Genomic DNA, 22,381 nt, shown 5'->3' with positions numbered 1-22,381 from the left:
TAAATACAAAACTAATATTCAAGTATTAAAGATAGTCAAACCACTGAACTGGTTGAAGTCACTGACTAAGCACCTGGAACCAGATTTTGTTGAAGTGTTAAACCAACTTTTGACAGAACTAGCCTTTCCTGCAGATGCAGAGGGAGTATTTTCTTTATTTCAGTTTATTCAACTAGTTCAGTTCAATGGCTAACTCATTCAAAATTAAGAACCCAACTGGGAGTTGAAAAGCAGGAAAGCTTGTTTTCTTCTACCAATCTGTGAATACAAATGAGGTACAAGAGGATGAGATGTACTAGTTCTAAAATCTTAAGGGATATGGTGACCAGAAATAATCAGTTCAATTCACTAACTACAGATAATACTACTTTGTTTAATAAATTAGTTTTAATTACAAAACATTTTGATAAACTTTTTTCTTATGTATTCAGCACATTTACAATAATTGTATTTAATAAAAACAAAATTAAAATGCTGTTTTTGTGCATTAACTGAATACCAATTTCTATCCAAATGCATATTGACACAAATCAAACAATCATCTAGTAAAGAAGAAATGCAACATTCGCTATTTTCTAACACAATAAAAATGTAAAAATTAAAAATCTGAATAAATGTATATTAAGCTACATAACTGGTTAAATAAGTGTATGTAGATATACTGTGTCCTTCTGGTTAGCGAAAGAAAGGACCAAATTTAACATAAAGGCTACATTTTGTTGCAAACCAACATGTCTTAATGGTTACCAACCAATGAGAATCAAACTTTCCTTAAGAAAATCAAAAAAAGTACAAATGCAAAACAAGATTAAAATTGATCATTTAAACCAAGATTTCCTGCTTGCCGGTTTAAATCATGATTAAAATCAGTGATTAGTATCAATTTACTCTGGAGCGGTGAAATTGACAAGAATAACAGCCCCACAGCCGATGTAAGGGGGATGCAGTGTCTACATTGACACACTGCGTTGCCCTAAGCCAACATGAGCCCTACACCTCTCATCGAGGTAGTTTTATTTTGTCAAAAAAACAGGATAGTTCTGTCAGTGGGGAGGTGGGTGGTGTTGATTGCAGTGTGTACACCAGCCCTGTTTGGTTGACAAACCAGTCTAGTGTAGACTAAGACTTAGAAAAAGCTTGCTGTTTTTCATGCATGCCTGATAGATTCCAAAGAAGTACAAAGAGAAATTATAAAAAAAGAGTAGGGAAAAAATGCTCCACAAAATGTTACCATATATGTTTTCATTCCAGAAACTGAATTTCAGAACTTTACATTCCTAAAGATTAATAAACTGTTGGAATAGGAATGTCTATTGTCAGCATCTCTAACTCAGACAATTTTGAGTAGAAAATGAAAGATGTCCTCTTCTTTGATAAATAAGGGAAGCTGAGTTGCAATGAAATGAGACATACCTGAAGTAAAAAGGATTATTTTACTTGACAATGAAGATGACCCTGAACCTCAGGTGCCAGACCTACTGAGGTGAATACTGTTTAAGCATGTATGAATGCCTACCAGCAGTCCAATTTTGACAGGTTCAGAATTAGGTTCACACTTTCAGAACCATTCAATCAAGGTCATTTTTAGGTGTCCCTCTACAAATGATAATCCTTATTTTTGTCCATTGTAAAAATTCAATTTTTTGTCCTATGACTCTAAAGCCTATTCTGAAATGTTAAAACCAATAAATAATAATGTAGTGTTAATAAAGTGTACACTTGTTGACTATTGTTCTTTAATGAGGCTAGATTATAGAAACGGAGTAAAAAATTCCCTTGGTTACTTATTTTTTGTATTATGGTAGCACCTAGAACCCTACTCGGGATCAGAAGCCCAACTGTACTAGACCAGGGTATCAAATATACAGCTTGTAGGCCTGCTCTGGTCAGGCAAGTTGTATTTATATAGTCTGCAGGATAGCTTTCACATAACACAAGAACTAGGGGTCACCCAAAGAAATTAATAGGCAGCAGGCTTGAAGCAAGCAAAAGGAAGTACTTCTTTACAAAACATGCAGTTAACCTGTGGAACTCATTCCCTAAGGATGTTGTGAAGTCCAAAAATACAATAGGGTTCAAAAAAAGAACTTGAGAAGTTCTTGGAGGATAGGTCCATCAATGGCTATTAGCCAGTGTGGAAACGGAGAGAAAAACTTTCTGATAGGTTCGGTTTGGGATACGGGGGGTTAAGCGAGACAGTGATGATTCTAGGGGTTTGCTTAACCAATAAACCCTTTATTTTATAATAAACAATTCTATCCTTATAATAAACAGTTCTATTTCTATAATAAACAGTTTCACAGCAAGCAATTGCACAGCAAACAATGATAGCAAAGGGCAGGAGAACTCCGTGCACGAAAGGACAAAATGTGCCACCCAAGACTTTAGCGTTTTGTGATCTCTCCTGGATCAACGCGTGGCTGTCAGCATGTGACACTAGGGTGCCCGGTTTTGGAGTTCCCCAAAGAAGTTACAAGACAAACACAACAGAAAACAGTTAATCCATACTCACAAACATTATATACAGGTATACTATGCTGGCCAAATTCAGTTGCCGTTTGCTTTAGATACTGCAGATGGGAGAGAGCCACTGTGAGTGATCAGTTCACAGTGAAGCGGGCTAGTGAAGATGCGTCAGCCCGCCGAGCCGACACGACCAGGAGATATGCAGGATGCCGGGTGGATTCAATTCCTCTCTGCCTTCTGCCACCTGGGTTTGAACTTTTATAGTTTCCCACGGTCAGCAGAGGCTAAGCCCCATTGGTTGCTATTTGCTGCATGACCTTCTAAGGTCATGGCTTGGAGTTTAGCCAACCAGGTGCTCCTGATTTCCTGGGCAGGTATGAACCAGCCAACCAGGTGATTACAATTATCCTGGGCAGTTGCTGACCATGCACCAGCAGGTGGGGTCACTTCATTTCCTTATAAGGAGACAGGTACATGCGGCTCGTGCTGCTGAGTCAACCCTCCCTAGGCTGCCTCTTTATCCACGTGGGGGGGGCAGTGCATGTGGTGCTGCAGACGCCACTATGCAATTCAGTCTCCACAGCCAGGATGGTCAGGGATGCAACACTATGGTTTTGAGTGTCCCTAACCTCTGTTTGCCCGAAGCTGGGAGTGGACGACAGGGGATGGATCACTCAATGATTGCCTGTTCCGTTCATTCCCTCTGAAGCACCTAGCATTGGCCACTGTTGGAAGATATTGGGCTAGATGGACCATTGATCTGACACAGTATGGCCGTTCTTATGTATGTGTTGAGCAAGAAGTTCCCTTACTACACCATCACTTTCCTGACTACAACTGTGCTTTAAAGACACCCTCTCCAGCAATGTATCATCAGAAACACTGACTATTAAAAAAATAGCAAAAGTAAAAATTACTGTAGATGGACAAATAAAAAAAAGAAACTAAAACTTTGCCAGGGTTTAAACTTTTAACATTAAAAAAAAACCAAAAATGAATAGGCTCCTTACTGAAGGATTAAAACTGGAGTAAATAATGCAATTCCCGTTTTGCAAGCATTTAACATTCCACATTACAGAAGGGATTCAATCCCCAAGGTAGGTTCAAACATACAGCCATGTAAATCATTAAAAGGGTTTTTTTTTTTAAATGAAAGCTTAAATTTGGGAGCTATATTAGTCAACGATAACAACAGGGCTCTCAAAAGCACCAGTACACAATTTATCTCAGCTTGATTTTAAAAAAAGTATGGTCAGGAGATGCATATATCCACAATGATGCCAATTGTTTTAGGCTACCTCTTCTAAGATTGTCAGTGGCATTTATATTGAGCTGAAAGTCTGATTGATGTAATGTAATCAATAAATAAAAATTTCAATGCAAAATAAAAATGTATTCTACTCTAAACATAATTATAAAGATGTCACTACAAAAATTTAGTTTTTCTTAAATATAATTAGCAAATGGCAGTGAAAAAGCAGTCACCATCATAATTTGATATATAACAAATCCAAGTGCTAGTTTATGATGAACCTAATAAGTTATTTGTTTATAATATAATCATCAGCTAGTAAGAGTTTGAAGTGAAAAAAATACTAGGGAACAAGTAAGCTCATGGAAATGAATTAAAGTGACACCTAGCAACACAAATGTATTGCTATCAGAATCATTAGATTAGTCACATTAGGGCCTTATGTATACCCAAACTTACCCAAACTACCCCTTTCAAACTTACAGTGGTTTAGATATACCAGTTGAAACCCCTGTGTGGAACACTTATTTCATTTTAAGAGTGGATTATATCATTTATCTTAAATATGTCCCTGAGGCCTAGTCTACACTTAAAATTCTGACTGGCATAGCTGTGTCGCTCCCTGAGGGAGGAGCAACATAGCTATGCCAACCCAAGCCCTGGTGTGGACATGGCTAGGCCAACAAGAGAATGCTTCTCTTTACCTAGCTACTCCCACTGGGGGAGGTGGATTACCTACAATGATGAAAAAACCCTTCCATTGCTGTGGGAAGGGCACCAGAGCGGGATAGCAATAGTACCAGTAGTGCAGACATAGCCTAATTGGCTTAAACTAAACTGAAATAAGTTGGGTTTAAAATGAAATGACAATGTCCACCTAGCCTTTTGCACCAGTTTACCTAAATCAGTTTTTTTAAAACTCACTTTAAGCTAAATTGGTGCAACTATGCTGCATACAGACAAGCATTAGGATTTAATATTATGACAAAGTAGTGTCTACATGGTTGAAAATCTTAAACAAGATTAAGTTGATTTAACTGTGCTTACACACAATGGTGATGGGATCCAATATCAGATACTAGACAGAAAGAACTGTCTGAGCATTAAACCCTAATATAATCCAATATGAAATACATCAGTCCAAAACCTGCACAAAACAAGAGAACCATAAAATCCGCAGTTTTCTTGCACAGTGACAAGAGGGTCTGCAGATCAGCCAAGTGAAAAAGAGTTTGGGTCTGAATTCACTTGCCCTTATTTGAAAATGAGTTAGGAAAATAATTCACTAAGTCATCCCTGAAACAAGATAGCTACCTCACTCAAAATCTGTAGTTTACACAGCCTTTGGAACCTTCTTGTGAGACTGTCTGCACCCAAATCTCACATCATTGTAAACAATGGTATTTTCGCCTCTAAACTAATTTAGTTTAGAATACAAAGATTACAGTTTGGAATTAAACAAGGGTAAATTAACTCTCTATCTTTGCAAACCAGGTTACTGCATATTCTAGAAAAGCCAAGTTCTTGTAACAAGCAACTAGCAAAGCAAGAAAATTGGAAAAAGGTTTGCTAGTTAAACTGTTATTGCTAATGCATAAGGTGCTACCTTGCTAATGAGACTATGAACTGGCCAAAATTCCCATTCAGAAATTTTCCCAACAGACTTTCAATACCACATGCACTTCTGGACAACCACTTTCATTTATTCATTCCATTATTACAATCACAAACAAAAAAGTGTAATACACATCAGATCTAAAACTAAAAGGGAACTTAAAGTCAAGCATTAAACATTTAATTATGGGGGGAAATCTGTTAGTGCCTTAAGTGTGTTTTATTTAATAAAAAAGTTTTCCCCCCTCCTCCAGAAGATCCTCTATTTTAATGTCTCCATGATAGTTTTTATTCATGTACACCCTCTCTTCAACATTGTGGCCATAATGTGCCTAAGCAAGGATGAGAATCCTAACATGTTACTATTATAATGTATATATCCTTATCTTGTAAACGCTTTGCAGCAGGGACTTCAACTTACGGTTTGTATAACATTTAACACAATGGGGCCCCAATCCCAAATGGGGCTTCTGGGTGCTACCGCAATACAAACATCATCATCATCAACTATTTGGGGGACTGGGAGAGGCAGTCCCTGTTGAACAGAGAACTGTGACAACATGAGGCTTAGCTCTGAAGGGGTGAAAGAGAAGAACAGTGAGTTATTAACTCACCCCATCTCCCTCATATACTACAGTGATGTAGACCATATAAGTATCTACATAGATAATGCTCAGAAGGTTTTTGTGAGCTCTAGAAGTAATCACACCCAATTTTCCTTATGCGCAGGGAAAGCAACCATGATGAAGGCTTTGGAATATTACTGTGGAAAATTAAAGGGGTAAACATCGAGTACAGGAAAATATTTCAGAGGACTTCCCCACCAAAACGTATTGTGTACACATTTCCCACACACATATATAGGGTGGTGGTGATATCCATATGATAAAATTGTGTTGTTTTACAATAATCTGCATATAGGGCCAAACTTTGCACCATCCACTGGGGTTTCAGAAGAATCCCACCCTTTCACAACTCCCCAATTCAATAGATATGTCTCTTCCCACACCTATATTCCACATTGCACAGAGAAATAATGTCCTAGGAACACTCAAACACTGATCCTGGTATATCAGGGTATCAGCAACAAAGGCGGCAATAATTTTACCACATATTTTAATGGGAGCAGCAGCAATCCACTATTGTGCAGCTTTGTTCATTTCACCTGTGTTCTGCCCACTGTTCCATCTCTGCAGTACTCCTTCTAACATTCTAAACCTCTGAGCAGCTTCAGGCAGCCATGATTTAAAATAAAAACCACTGCAAAAAGCCAAGAATGTCTCCTTTCCCCCAAAAAATATTGGCTCAAAACAGACAATATTCAATCCCGACAGGTCAATGATGGCTTCAATTCCAATTTCTTGCCCTGATGAGTCAAAAGACATGAGAACTTTCTATTAACAAACAGAATCCGAGGAATTATAGACGAGTCAGTCTGACTTTGATACCTGGAGAGATACTGGAACAAATTATAATACAATCAATTTGTAAGCACCTAGCGGATAACAGGGTAATAAGGTATAGCCAGCATGGATTTGTAAAGAACAAATCATGCCAAATGAACCTAATTCCCTTCTCTGACAGGTTTATTGGTCTAGAGGATAGGAGAGAAGCAGTAAACATGATTACCTTGATTTTAGTAAAGCTTAAGTTTTGACACAGTCTCACATGATATTCTTATTAAACAAACTAAGGAAACCTGGTTGAGATAAATTTCCTATAAGGTGGGTGCATAATTCGTTGAAAACTGTACTAAAAAAGTAGTTATCCATGGTTCGCTGTCAAACTTGACAGGAAGAACCTAGTGGTGGGTTCACAAGGATCTGTCTTGGGTCTGGTACTATTCAAGATTTTCATTAATGATTTGGATAACAGGGTGGAGAGTATGCTTATAAAATTTGCACACGATACCAAGCTGGGATGGGTTGCAAACACTTTGGAGGACAGGATTAGAATTCAAAAAGACCTGAACAATTTGGAGAATTAGTCTGAAATTAACAAGATTAAATTCAATAAACAAGGGCACAGTGCTACACTTACAAAAGAAAATCAAATGCACAACTACAAAACAGGTGAATAAATGGCTAGGCAAGTAGTACTTCTAAAAAGGATCTGGAGGTTATAGTGAATCACAAACTCTATATGAGCCAACAATCTGATGCAGTCACCAAAAAGGCTAATATTCTGAGGTGTATTAATAGGATATAAGACATAGGAGGTAATTTTTCCATTCTACTTAGTATTGGTGAGGTCTTAGCGGGAGTTGTATGTCCAGTTTTGGGTGCCACACTTTAGGAAAGACGTGGAGAACTGGAGAGAGTGCAGATGAGAGTACCAAAATGATGATTTAGCAAACCTGACCTGTGAAAGAAGACTAAAAAGACTGGGCATACTGAGTCTTGAGAAAAGATAACTGAGGGGGGGACCCAATAACAGTCTTCAAATATGTTAAGGGCTGTTATTAAGAGCACGGTGCTTTATTACAATGACTGAATGTAGGACAAGTAATAATCAGCTTAATCTACACCAAGAGAGAGTTAGGTTAAGCATTAGGAAAAAAACTTCTAACTAAGGCTTGGTCTACACTTACCTCAGCGATTCGGCGGCAGTCGACGAGTTATGCAAAATACGCAAAGAACTTGTGTAACTCCTGTCAACTTCTGTGCTTCTCTTCTGAGCGCTGTCTTCACTGCACTTTGCCGGAGGGAACTGCGTTCCCATCGATGCAGCGCTACGCTACTTGAGGAGGTGGTTTTAGTACGTCGACTTCTGGATCGACTGAGCGGGTTTTCACTGACCACTCAGTCGATCCAGATAAGTCAATCTGACAGTGGCGACTTTGCCGCCATCAGTGTAGACATAGCTAAGGATAGTTAAGCACTGGAATAAGTTACCAAGTGAGTTTACAGAATCCCTGTCAATGGAGATTTTTGAGAACATGTCATACAAACACCAATCAGGGATGGTCCAGATATACATGATCCCGCCTCAGTGCCGGGGAATGAACTAGATAGATCAGTGTTTCTCAACCTTTTAGACACCAGGGACTGGCTTGCTGCTTTCTTAAACTGTAAGGGAAATCTCAGGAATCAGCACCGGTCCACGGACTAGTCATTTAGAAACACTGGACTAGATGACCTCTCCAGATCCCTTCCAGCCCTACATTTCTATGATTCTATCAGAAAAATGTAAGACTCCCAGTTTTTCAGCATGTCATATAGCATTTGCTTAATTGCTTCTAGCCTTGAAAAGTCTGGGGATATAGACTCTTAATATCCTTACATTTTATGGATTTAAAAAGCTAGTCTGGTAGTTATAGGTTTTGAAAATATATTATTTAAAATGTCTCTCTTCCCAAGTCACCAAATTAGCAAGTTGTTCGATAGCTCAGTATTTCTCCATCGCAACTTATATTGTTCTTGGGCACCTGGTGTAAATTATGAACTCAACAGTTGCTTCAATATTCCACATCAACCCCCACACATAGCCCTATAGTAGATGGCATTTTATTCACTGAGGCAGCTTAGCAATCTCTGCAACCCATTTATTAAGAATCTGAAGTCAAAAATGTCATCCCTTTCCATAATTTTAGCTATTACTCCAGAAAACTCCTTTTAAGGAAAAAACACTTAGTTTTAGATGTTTTCGCTTTCTGGCCCTACTTATACAATATAAAAAAATGCAGTGAGTATGAGTCTTTTTTTCAGAGCTGCTGAACATTCGCAGCTCCTATTTAAATCATTAGAAAAAGTGGGTGGCTCAGCACCTCTAAAGCAATCCAGCCCTAGGTTCTCATATAATTGACAATGAACATTCAAACATAAAAGCAAGCAGAAAATTCAGAACATTTAAGCTACCACATTAACAAAGTCATTTCACATACTGCACACATACATTCATAAACAAACTGCACATACACCATGCACATAAGTATTTGAGTATCTCTTATCCAGATTAATGTTAACATATATCTGAGTTGCACTGTGGCCAAGTTAATATTCATGTGAGAACCTTAAATTTTGAACTTTATGTTTTAAATTCTCAATATAAATACTGAGATTTTAAATACAAAAAAAAGTAAGTAATTCTCCTACTATCCATTTTCAGTGTGATAATTATGAGTTAAAAGAGAGAAACAGTTTGTCAGGCAGACATCAGATTTTAATTGAATCTCTTGACAGATTTTGGCCATAACTTATTTTATACAAGACCTGGTCTAAGAATTCTACAGTTTACAACACTAAAACAGTAGTTTCTATGTAACAGGTCTTGGAATCAAGAGATGGCAGAAATTAATCTAATAAGAGCTAGGTTTATTTTTGGAGGTAGAGGAGTATAAAATGGGTGTGTGAAAATTAGGCTCTCTCAAAATAAAATTGAAAAAAGGATACCCGTGTGTTATAACAATACTGCACTGAAGTTGTATTTTAGTGAAATAATCTCAGCTGCAGGAGTGCTGCATTCCCACACATTTAAAAAAAAACCCAACAAAACACATCTTGGACTTTTAATCCTTGAGACCTCCCTGACTCTGCTAGACAAAGAAATTGCATTTTCTAGTGTGCTGATTTGTATTAACAGAAAGTTAATCCTCAAAGCAAATAAACTCAGAAATCTCAAAACAGGCATACAACTCAAAAGTGTTCAATTTAATATGCAAGTGGAAATCTGGCAACCAAACTTTCACCACCCTAAGATTACAAAACACTCATTTTGTCACATCTTGATGTGAGAGTCAACATTAATAACCACCAGGCATTCAGGAACACTAAGATTATTTCTGAAGTCTTGTAATATCTCAATGGCACCCAATTACACTAACATGTAACTTCTTGTATCTCTTTAATCATCATCTCACATAAAATCCACTAAAAATATCAAATTTTCCTTAGTTTTCCACTGCCAGGTATTTTGTATTTTATTATAAACAACGGCACAAAATAAAGTTTTGTATTACAAGGCATAGGAATTTGAAATGCAAGTTTCCCTGTAAACACAGAAGCCAGACACCATTTTTTTAATGGACAGCTGAACTGCTAACTCAAAATGAGTTTTGTAGAGATTTCTCTTATTATTTGTATTACTGTTTTTAGAAAACTCAACCCAGGCACTGTGCAGACATATAGTAAAAGACAGCACGTACCTCCAAGAGTTTACAATCCAAAACCATTTTGGAAAAGAAACATCATCAAGCTTCTGCCACTTTCTCCCTACTGATGTGGTCTTTGTTCTATGTTTGGCACTGAGAGGTTCAGACCTGACACTAACTCTGGTTAGAAATAATTGTAGGATTTATTTTAAAGCAATTTTAAAATATGTTCTACGCTCATCACAGATTCTGTGTTGTTGAAGGAGATTTAATATTTCACTAAAGTTTCTTTTGAAATCTGCCTAATTTAAACTGTCACCTGTAACAATACTGCAGTAGCCCCAGGGGACCAGCTAGATGACTTGCTAAGTGTCTGTCTCTAATTCCCAAGATTCTTGCATGACAAGAGATGGACAGTCTGGTGGCACTTTCTTACCTCTGAAAAATTAACTGCCAAAGGGATAATCCCCGCCACATAACAGCCAACCAGCATAGCCAGCGACAGCAGACTGATGGAGATGAAATCATCCATGTTGTTGCTTTCTGTCCACTCGCTTAAAGTGAAATTGAACTGCAACTTCTCCAGTTTTCACTGCATGTAGTTTTTCAACCTGTCCAGCTGTTGAAGCTCCAGCAGAGTCATGAAGGTCAGCGGCACCTCTTCCTCCCCCGGTGGCGCCACAAGCTCTCGCCCTCTCCCAAGAGCTACGTGTGTGAGAGAGACACCCCGCTTTCCTGGCCCCGATCCCTGGATCTGTCAACGGCAGCTGGGACCCCACGATTCTGTCGCTCCCCGGCCGAGGGCCACAGGGGGCTAGGCCACCCCCGCGGGAGCGGAACGGCCCCTTCTCTCCCGCGGCCTGGAGCCAAGAGGGCACTTTCTCGCCTGGGTGAGAGAAGGGCTCACGCCGCTCACAGGCGAGACCAGCCCTGGATGCAACTGAAAGGCCGCTCGCCCCGCGGAGACGGGGCCAGGCAGCAGCTCCCTGCCGGGAGCGTGGCCCTTCCTAGCGGCCCCGGGGAGAGGCCGGCACCGCCTTCTCCTTGCCCTCTACTGGGCCCTGGTCTCAGCGGACTAGGAGGGGAGCGGTTCAGCGGGGAGCTCCGTCTTCAAGCTCCGGGCTCCCCCTTGCGCCCGGCGTCCCTCGCGGCTGCCATGGAGGCCAAGTGGCAGCTCCGCCCGCAGGCTCCGCACACGCAGTCAGGCACTTCCCCTTCCCGCGAGCAGCTTCCGGGTTACCCGCCTGACTTAGCCTCCCCTCAGCGCAGCGGCACTGGGGAAGGGCTGGAGCGCGTTTCTCACAGGACTCGCTTCTCTGCCGCCACCTCCCGCCCGACTCCAAGATGACGGAGGAGTAATCACTGCCCTCCACGGGAGCGTCTTGGAAGCCTCTGATGGGGGCGGAGTGTCACCGGGTGCCCCTACCAAAGATGGCCGCCAACGTCTCAAAGAGCGACGCCCTTGGGCTCCTCCCAGCCCCGGTGAGCGCTTGCCGTGTGGCAATCTCGCGAGAGCCCTCAGTCCTCCCACAGGCGGCGCTCTGGTTCTACGTGTCTATCGTAGGCCCGGGGAGCTAAGGCCTGGTTGGCGGTTGGTGGAGTGTTTCCGGTTAGCGCGGGGGATTGCGGGTGACCGTTGGAGGCTCTGCTGCTGTTAGTAGTTCGGGTCGGGACCGTCACAGTCAGCGGGGCTGTGCGCGCGGAGAACAAGGCGCCATGGTGAGGAGGGGAAGGGAGACCCCGGGTGGGGCGGGAGTCCGGGACCGGATCAGTCCGGCTGTGGCGCAAAGGCGCTGGGAACGGCTCGGCTGAGGGCGACGTAGCGCTGCGGCCTGGCGGCTCCTCCAGCCGCGTGTCTGCCTTCCTTCCCGCCCCCCTCTCCAGCGGTGGGCACGAGTGCGCCCGGAGACCCCGCCCCTTCCCTACCCAGCTCCGCGGGGAAAGGGCGGGGGCGAGGCTGGCTCAGGGATCGGGCAGGATCGCGGGGCCCCTCACGCGGCTCCTGGGGGGGGGAGGGGACCGGAGGCGGATTCTTCCCAGCCGCGGTGCGGGCGGCGCCGTTGAGCATCTCCAGCTCTCGGCTGCTCCGTGCGCGGGGAGGGATGAAGCTCTCGGCTGCTCCGTGCGGGGCCCGTGTTGATCCACGAGGGCAGAGCCCGTCCTTCCGTGCCCACCACAGCAGCACGTGTCTGCCGATGCCGAGACAGCTGCTCACTGGTCTGGGGCCCGCGTGTGCAGCCTCCCGGGGGACCGACCTGCACGTTCAGTACATTCGCTGGGCTCGTGGCTTTGTCTGATTCTCTCCGCTGCACACGTGGGGCCCAGAAGGGTTTCTTCACAGTGTGCTTTCTGCTTGTTTATACACCAGAAATTCAAGGTCTCTTTAGGCTGGAAAAGTCTGTGGTGACAGGAGAACTAGTGTAAATGAAATCCCCCAAAGGGAGTAAAGGTCTGTATGTAACACACATCCTCACAAGTCAAGTCTAATTTTTAGAAAATCCTTTGCACATCTTTTTTTAATCATTATAAACTTGTATTCAATGAGCTGTTTGCTTGAACTTGTTGAACATTAACACCATTACACAGTTTCTTTTTTGATTCAAATCTTTCTTTGTAGTGCTTGGAACCCAGGGCCCTCTTTCTAGGTTAGGAAAATAAATTGAAATTGATTTATATAGCTTCACTGGTTATGCTGAGTGAAATGCAAAAAGAGCTGCTAACCCTAGTGCTAAGTTATATTCATGTGGCAGTGAAGTACACTGATGCTCTGCATTAATAATAATATTGATAGGCAGGTATCAAAGCATTGAACAGCTGCCTGTGAGGAGGGGAACTCTTTTCTTAGAAATATTTGAAGCGTTTCTGTAAGGGCTAGTGTTGCTATTTCTTTTAGATTAAGTTCTTGAGCCAACTCAAGCAAGCCACTACTTCTGGCTGGCAGTACTAACTTAAAAATCCTAAAAATATCTGCTTCATAGCTCCTGCATTCACTTGATTGTATTTATATCAATGCCTTATACATGCCCTCTCCTCCCCCTCTCCCTCAGTTTCCTCAAGTCCACTTTTCACTCTGTTCACTGTGGGTGCAGCATTTTAGTCATGTTGCTGAGAGCTAATCTACAATTGGTAGAAGCCTTTCTGCATTAGTACTGAGTAGTTGCTGAGGGCTGAGCCAAAGGGCTTTCTACACTAGGTTAAATATGTTTGCATGGTAATGTCCATAAGTGGTAATTTTAAAAAGCCATTTTAAGAAGACCTGACAGGAACATAGGACTTGGTTTAACTATTCAGACCAAACTTCCATCTTGTCCAGTACCATGTCTGAAAGCGGACAATATCAGATGCTTTGGAGGAGGGTGCAAGGAGCTAGAATATCCTCGAAATTAAAATACATACATCCTTGAATAATTAAGTGCAGACTATAATTGTAGAACTTTGTTCGCTTGTAACTGATGAATACTCAATCCCGTGTTTCACGTGCTGACTTTTCACCTTAAGGTGAGATCTGCAATGTTAGTGAGATAAAGTTTGATTCTATCCTGGTTTTCTATCATTTAGCACATTAAAACAAAACCAGTATCTGCCAGCATTTACAACGGAATAAGCAAATCTATGCAATCTCCAATTTAGTACTTTTTATACATTCTCATTTCTTTTGTTATGCTGGTGTAGTATTTACAGAGGAAGAGTCTGAGCCTTGCATACTATTCCTTGAATGCAGTCAGTATTTTGAGTGTGAAATACAAGATTATTTTCCAAGAGCAAAGCACAGGTGTGTGCATTGACCAAGTTTCAGGATTAATGCAACTATGATTGGGGGGCAAAAATTGCTGGCCAAAACAGTGCCACGTGGCATCCCTCTTTTCAGTTTGTAATTCATGGCCATAATGTGACATTTATTTTCTGTACTACAGTGACCTCATAGGATCTTTTAAAAAGAAATGAAAAGCTATTTTAAGGCCCTTATTCTGAAAGGAGAAGTAGAGTAAGGTTTGTATGTTACAAGTGTATGCAGTAACAAATCACTGAGATCGATTACTTGAAATACAGTTGAATTTGTTTTTCATGGGTTGGTCATCTAAACTTCGATTTAGTCTTCATGGGTTTCTTAGTTTGTACTTCTAAGTCTGAGTCACTGTCTTGTTTTTGTGCAGTCTCACACAATTTTGCTTGTTCAGCCTACCAAGAGGCCAGAAGGCAGAACATATGCTGACTATGAATCGGTGAATGAGTGCATGGAAGGTAAGTATTGCTGCCTTTTGCATGAAGATGCTTTACATCAGTGTTTCACAATGACCGGTCCGTGGACCGGTGCCAGTCTCTAATACCCTCCCTGACACAATTTAGGAAGGCAGTAAGCCGGTCCCTGGCATCATAAAGGTTGAGAAACACTGCTTTAGATGATCTCTTCTTGTTAAGGCCTTAGTTAAGGCTATGTTAAGGCCATGATTATTTTTTCCAAACTTTCACCTGCTGAGAAAATCAGTTCTGAACACGTTTCCTTAAATTGAAAAGGTATAAAAGTAACATAGCAAAAAGTGCCTCTTTGTGTAACAGTTTGCTACAAGACTAAAGTTTATGTACAGGTAAAAGAGTTATTTCTAAAAGACTCCTTCACAAATCTTCTTCCTTTATTTATTCATAGTCCTATTCTGATTTTACTGACTAAGGTTCTGAAACTGCAATGAGATGTGCACTGTGCATGGGTGGAACCCTGCAAGTGGTCTGCCCATGTGCATCTCATTGCAGGGCCTAACTTTCTAACTACTAATTTGTTATCCCTGCTCACAGCAAACGTTGCTGTGAGCAGTAATCTAGAGCCTATTATCCTGCACATAATCAACTTATTGCAAACTCTGTTGCTGGTAATGTGTAGCCGGAAAGAAGCCAGTTTGACTTTTACACACCCCTAGTTTGCAGGGATGGTAGATGAAAATGTTTTCATTTGTAAATTGCCTGATTTGGTATGAATTCACTGGTGGCTTCATCATGAGAGGTGCTGAGCATGCTCATCTCTCATTGAAGTCAATAGAATGAGTGTTCAGCACATCCCGACCAGGCTCTGAGAGACATAGAACCTCACTCTTCAGACTACATAACCACATATGACGCAATTTGGGTATTCATTTCGAATTAGACTTTAGCACAATGTAAAGAAGAGCTGACTATGGGTTAACATTTAAAAAACATGGCACATCATGTTAGTTCTTATACTATATAACATCAAAAATATCTTATTGTACCAACTGCTTTTTTTTCCTTAGCTAGACAATTTTTTGCTCACTGAAAAATTCTAAATACTTTTTCTTCCATGATGGGAAATGTTGTTTTGCTGCTTAAAGGTACCTTAAATTAACTTATAGAATATTTAACTCATGTTTTTTCTTATAAAGGGATAATCACATTTTCATCCCTGCTATAATCTGATCTCTCTGCATTTGGAAGAGTGACCTTTTTCTGCCTGTTGTAATGCATCAAAGTCAGTCGCTCCATTTGATAGTATTTACTCCCTTCTTTGATGTCTGATCCTGTTGCAGAGCAGGCACGTGTCTAGCTCTGTGGCTAGGATTTGTGTACTTTGCTGCTTTAGAACCAGCAATGAGAGAATTTTAAAATTTTGGCCTGTATACTCAGTATAAAACAAGCATATTGTATATTTTTCTAAAATTATTCCTTGGACTAAATGGTAGAATTAAAATAAAATCCAGAAAACTCTTCCCACCAGTTCATAAGTTACAGTCTTGAACTATTTGACAGTGCTTCCTTAAATGTGATACCTTTAAAAATGTGTAAATACTACTGACTCATTTCCCAAATCAATATGTTCTGGGTGCTATACAGACAATTATGAGAACAAATTAACATTGTAAAATTGAAATAAAATATTAAAGGTGAGTGGCATTGTCTATTAAAACCGTTCTATAGCATCTGCATGTTCCTATTCCAAATGTGCTTCTATAAACTTTACTGTTGCCTGTAACTTTAATACCTGAAGGAACTTATGGCAAACTGAAACCAATGGCTTTTTAATGCCATTATTGATGGTACTGAAAGTTTTTCTCTCTGCAGGAGTTTGTAAAATGTATGAAGAACATCTGAAGAGAATGAATCCCAACAGCCCATCCATTACGTATGATATCAGCCAGTTGTTCGATTTTATTGATGACCTGGCAGACCTCAGCTGTCTTGTGTAAGTACTATCCTGCTATAAAGAAGGTAGTACTTTAAATACCCATCCTATTTTGCAGATGAGTGGATGGCTTCCCTCCCATTTTGGAAAAACGGGTGTTTTAAAAGTAACAAGGAATTATAAGCTTATGCACAAAATCAGTGACGTAATACTTTACAGTATTGTAATCTGATTGTGGTGTTTGCATTGTTTGAATTGGCTTCTACAGCATTCGTATGACAGGTGCTTTCATAAAGTTGAGAAATTCTAATAGCATTTTCCATTCTTACTTTTATCTATCAGCTGCTGACCAGAAATGTGTGTTGTTTCCATTTAAAATGCTCTTTAAATTCTGTGTGGTGTAACTAGATGTGTTGGTGAGGCAGCAGTGTTCCATAAAACAGTCTGGCATTCCATATCACCCCTAGCAACAGTTATGTTACATTGCAACATAACGTTTCCTGTGAGCAAGTACACAGCTCTTAAGCTGACAGTTCCACTTCAGATCTGATTCACAATAATGTGTCTAGAACTTGTTTGTAAGACAACTTTGTACTTGAGTGGCAAATGCTACTAAAGCTGGTCTGATTCATGGTTTGATTCTGAAGAGGCCACAGCTTTGGTAAATTTTACCCACAGAGGACCATATTAGCAACATGCCAGGAGCCTACAGGCTGCACCTAAGTTTTCTAAAGTGCAACACACTGCAGCCAGTTCACATGGACCAAGATGGAGCAGTTGTTTCCAAACTGGGGTGCACTGCCTGGCGGGGCTTGGGCCTGCTTGCGGTCCCAACCGTGGCATGGCTGTGGCTCCTTCCCCAGCCACACTCCCGACTGCAGCCCCCAAGGGGGTGCCAGGAAGATTACATTAGGTGTAAAGTGAGCAGGGGAGACTTAAAGTTTGGGGAACACTGAGATGGAGCATTGTATCTCAGGAATGTAGGGTGGGATTTTCAAAATCACCTGGGACTTAGGAGCACAGCTGTTAAGAGAGTCAATGGGACTTGTGTTCCTAAATCACCTAGGTGCTTTTGAAAATAAAACAAGTCTAACATTCAGTTAATCTAGGTTTTTTTATATATATTCAACTGAGATGGGTGCAGCTGCTCTTTATAACCAGAGTAGAAGTTAACTGCAAAAGAATTGCAGGAAATTGTGTGCGGGTCTGTAGGTCTTCTATACAACTTGGTCCAACAGCAGTGAAGCTATTTTTAATAAGTGAATGCCTCTCTTACACACTTACTTGTTTTTACGACATACTATTTTGAGAAGTCAGAAAGGAGCCTGTAGATTTTGGATTCATTAGCTGTTCAGATTCATTAGCCAAAGTCATTGATGAGAAGGATGAAAAGAATCACTTAATACTGGTTTCTGAAGTTTTATCTTGTCATTTAGTTCTCCCCCTGCTATGCTTGATCCCCAACCACAGCAGTATTGGAGTGGTGCAGGGTTGACCAGTCATATTGTGTTTTGTTTTCCCTTCTGACAGATTAAGGGTATGAGCCTCGTTTTAAGAAGGAGCCTCTATTTTCTAGTACAATATTATGTTTTTTAATCAGGAGCCTAGTCAAACCTAATGATGCCAAAGTATATTTCTGAGCCAAATTCTGTTTTAGCTCATGGTTTCCCACCAGATGGCGGACTTAGCGTGTAATGTGCTGTGCACAGTTTGTGGTTGCACAAATCCCTAAATGGGTTGATAACTGATCTTTTAGTGCAGCTTTAGTTACTGATTTTTAAAGATACATTTAGTGCTTTCTGAGAATTAACAAAAACCCAGTAATTTATTCTGGATGTATCTATTTCAATTGCATAGATGTACTGAAACATGTTTTCACAGTCTTGCTGGATTTTTAAATAGCTAGGTTTTTAAATGTCCTGAGTGAATTTTTTTTCCTGCTTGTTCTATAAAACCTCTAAAATATCTTGGACTGAGTCAAATGGCATTAAAGATTAGAGCTTAATTTTTGGCCCATCCAAGGTTTAATGCTAATGATCACTTCCTTGTCCTTGTCATATGGGTAGAAAGGGTTATGTTCAGAGATGTTCTGTTAATTCTGTTACACCACAGTTTCTTGGAGTATCCAGTGCAGGCACTAGATATTTCAAAAGGCACATGCCAGATTTAAGGATTAAAACTGGGCATGAGGGGACAAATCTTAGTACTACATCTATACAGACGGATAACTTGATCATTAGCTTGTTGAGTTAGGCCTTGCCTACACTAGGAAAATAAGTTGACCTAACATAGCCCACAGGCTTCTGGTGGGCTGCCACTCCGACACTCCCCATTTCCTGTTAGGAGCCAGCTTCCCATATTCGCCACTCTGGTGAAACTGACAAGAATGACAGCCCCACAGCTGATGTAAGGGGGAGGTAATGTCTACATTGACATTGCATCGCCCTAACTACACCAATATCAGCCCTACACCTCTTGTTGAGGTGGTTTTATTTTGTAAAAAAACAGGGCATTTTTGTCGGGGGGAGGGGTGTGATTGCGGTGTGTACACCAACATTATTTTGTTGAAAAAAGCTGACTTTGATCTCGACAAAACAGTCTACTGTAGACCAGCCCTTATTTTTGCTAGAAGTAGCTTGGATTGGCACAAGTGGAGGCAGTGTTTAAACATAATAATGTTCCCTGGGTCTGTTGAGAGCTTGGTGATGAGCTACAATATCCTGTGTTACTTTATATAATAAGTGAGCCCAAATAAACTTGTAATCCCTGACTTGTAAAGAGAGAACAAAGTTTGTAGCCTACTTTTTTGTGTGCAGTGTGCTTGTTCTGGAACCTAGACCCACTGCCAGTTATGTGAATGGATTGCTGGTTGGGAGCTGCATCCTTACTGTCTTGGCTTCAATGTTTTGTTAGGGCAAGTGGAGGAAATACTTAAGAGCTCTATAAAACTTCAAGTGAATGGAAGAGCTTTATTTTAAAAAACTTCTTTAAAGTTTCTTTGCACATGTAGAAAATCTCTAGGGTTAAATTACAAATTTCTCATTTATTTAAATATTTGGAAATTAATGCCTTGTCCAAAGTATCTCAAGTTCAAGGAGGACCAGCATTTCAATTTTTAAAAAAATGTTCCATGACTTGTGTTAAATTTTCTAATTCTGAGGAGCTTTAAAACACTTTCTAAAGGCTTTCTCTGTTCACTTTCCACTTTCTATAGATGGAGAAAATAATTTTCTTGAATTTTAATGTAAAAGAGAGAATGTGAGCTAGTAGTTACTGGTGCTTGAAACATCTGGGTTCTGTTCCACACTTTCTCACTGATTTGCTATGTAATTTGATCAAGGTCACTTTAGGAGTAAGATAAATCCCTTTGGAATCAATGGCAAAATTCCCACTCATTCAAAGCTGCAGCCTCATCATGCTTCCATATCTGCCTGTAAAACATGGATAATTACTTTGCTACCTCATAGACTTTGTGAGCTTTACAAACTGTTGTTAAGCCTCCTCTGAAATGTATCATAGAAGGATAAAGCAACATTACATTAACTGTCTTTTTCTTTCCCTAGTTACCGTGCTGACACTCAGACATACCAGCCCTACAATAAAGACTGGATAAAGGAGAAGATCTACGTCCTCCTCCGCAGGCAAGCTCAGCAAGCAAGCAAATAAGGGGGCAACCTCATTATGAGGCTTGGGGAGGGCTTGGACAACAGGAGTGTACAGTAGTAGAAGTTTTGTATTATAGTCATCCTGTTGTTATCTTGTTAAACTCTAGCCAGGACTGAATGTGTTGTTAGAGATGCAAGGATTTTGTTCAGTTTGAAACCCTATTTTACAGTTTCTGAAGAAGAAACTGTAACATCGTTGGCAGGGATTTAACTTTTTCTCTCTGGTTAGTTAACAATCCTACTTTGTTCAACCCCTTAGGGCTGTTCATATGCTTTACCAGATTCATTGTATGTGCCCTTCTGTGGGGTTTCCAATGACTAGTTATGTCCTTGAGACAAAGACTTAGTGGAAAATAAAATGAATACTCTTTAGTTAAATCTTATGTGTGCTGGACTTCTTATCTGACTCCTAAAGCACTTCAGAGTAATTTAAGTCCAACTGGTCAGTGTGCTGTGTAACAGGGATTGGGAGGAGTGTGTGGACTGAACTGTGAAAGATTTTCTGTTGCATAGTGTTTAGCTTCATATGAGCACACCTTTTCCTAAGTGCTGCAAAACAAGATCTGTAAACAAAGTTGATGTGTGTCTTGGTCTGAGTGCTTGTGGCTTTGAGCGACAGCCCAGGATTTATAGTTATTGCTGGTGAAAATATTTCCACTTGTGGAGTGTAAAGAAAAGGTTTGTTAGTATAAAGCTATATGGTATGCAAGAGAAAATCTTCTTAACGCCTAGGACTGAACAGTCTGGAAGGAGTGTATGCTGGTTAAAGTAATGCACAATTTAAAAGGACAATTAAAATTCTTAAATACCTTACTCAGTGGGTCATGTGGTGACAAAGAACATCATATATATAGTGGTGTTGCTAGAATCACTCTTACATTTATAATAGAACTGTCAGTTCTTTTTAAGATTGTGGGGCTCTGATTGCCATGAATGGGCTGACCTTTATTGTTGAAAGATGCACATTAATGTGTATATAAATAAAGTAAGCTATGTAGGAAACAAACAATGCTTGAACATTCTGCTCAGTTTACTCATGCAGTTTGAAGGATAAGTGTCCTTTTGGGGTGCCCAAAATGCATTTTAAAATTTTGCAACACATTCTGTGTTTCAGAAGGTTATCCTTCAGGGATGCTGAATAGGATGTAGCTTTCTTTAAGGTTATTGCAACGGGTTTTTTTTTTTTTTTAATTGGGCTTGTCCTTTCTTGTTACTTTACGGGCAAACTGCCTGAAATTTTTTTTAATGTGGCTTTTTTCCTACAGTTTTTTTTAAACTTAGAATAATCTGGAATGTCAAGTCTGTTCTTCCTTGATCTTGTTGGACCATTCAGAGCTCTCAGAGCATGTGTAATGTGAGCTCTAATACCTCAGTTGAAGGGGTGAAGGGGTTGGTGTTTTAAAGAAAAGGCGTTTTTGCTAAATAGTGACTAAAAATCCCTTCCCCTCTCAATTGTTTAGCTTTCAGTCTTTGGGTCTTGTGAGGGCAACATTGCACTAGGTTTCTTCCAGCATAAACAGTACTTGAATTTCTAACGTAAAACAAGTAGAAAAAGTTGGAAGGAAAACCTTTCAAGCCTATTATACATAATAAATAAGCACAAAAAAAAAGACCTTTTTCCTTTTGCAGGTCACTGTGAGAAGACACATTTTGGGGCCTAAATATGGTAGCTAAAGAGTGATTGCTCACCAGAGGAACAAAATAAAGTTAATTCTCACACAATTTTTTCAGTTATTTCCAAAAAGATTATGGCTTCTTCAGCAAGAGGAGTCAGATACAGAGGTAAAAACAAATAATAAAATAGTTCCTGCTCTTCTCTACATTCTTGCTGTCTTGGGGCTAAATTCATCCTTGTGCTGGTACTGAGCCTGGCAGTGGGAGGTGGTTTGTGCCTCCCTGATCCTGGGTTTGCTGGGGCTGATTCGATCTCAGCTGCTGGCTAAGGGCTGCTGTAACAGCCCCTGTGACCATTTCTACTCTAGAACATCCTCTGAGCCAGGGACTCCTGTGGGAACAGGGATGCAGAGCCAAAGAGATGCCCTGTGCCAGGAGTATTCCTTAGATAGCATAAAGTAGCTGCAGCACAGCAGTGAATTCCTCCCCGAGTTCCAGTTTTCTCTGACTGATCTAAGATTCTCTAATGGGTTGCTTGCTCTTGAAACAAA

At 40.5% G+C, this 22,381-nt stretch overlaps 2 protein-coding genes across 3 annotated transcripts in view; one reads left to right on the top strand and one right to left on the bottom strand.

The window, feature by feature from the left end:
* Nucleotides 1-11,794, bottom strand: part of SLC39A9 (solute carrier family 39 member 9) — a 35,973-nt gene extending 24,179 nt beyond the window's left edge. Inside the window, exon 1 of the mRNA XM_067557814.1 lies at nt 10,858-11,794. Within this exon, the coding sequence (XP_067413915.1) occupies nt 10,858-10,953 (96 nt within the window). The 5' untranslated portion in view covers nt 10,954-11,794. The remainder of the gene's footprint in view (nt 1-10,857) is intronic.
* A 193-nt stretch (nt 11,795-11,987) lies between these two features.
* ERH (ERH mRNA splicing and mitosis factor) lies at nt 11,988-21,938 on the top strand. Of its 2 annotated transcripts, XM_067557816.1 has the most exons (5): nt 11,988-12,140; nt 14,576-14,663; nt 16,491-16,611; nt 20,115-20,192; nt 21,846-21,938. In XM_067557816.1, exons 1-5 carry the CDS (start codon nt 12,138-12,140, stop codon nt 21,853-21,855), a joined length of 300 nt encoding a protein of 99 aa, XP_067413917.1. In that variant the 5' UTR covers nt 11,988-12,137; the 3' UTR covers nt 21,856-21,938. The 2 variants fall into 2 exon arrangements, with proteins under 2 accessions (XP_067413917.1, XP_067413916.1); XM_067557815.1 differs by lacking the exon at nt 21,846-21,938 and having other exon boundaries at nt 11,989-12,140; nt 20,115-20,594.
* Nucleotides 21,939-22,381: the final 443 nt, after the last annotated feature.

Source organism: Emydura macquarii, unplaced genomic scaffold (genome assembly GCF_026122565.2).
Source record: "Emydura macquarii macquarii isolate MOO-44397 ecotype Brisbane River unplaced genomic scaffold, CSIRO-AGI_Emac_v2 contig_1876, whole genome shotgun sequence".
Taxonomy (NCBI): domain Eukaryota; kingdom Metazoa; phylum Chordata; order Testudines; family Chelidae; genus Emydura; species Emydura macquarii.
The sequence above is the reverse complement of the archived record's forward strand: the minus strand, read 5'-3'. Positions and strand labels throughout refer to the sequence as shown.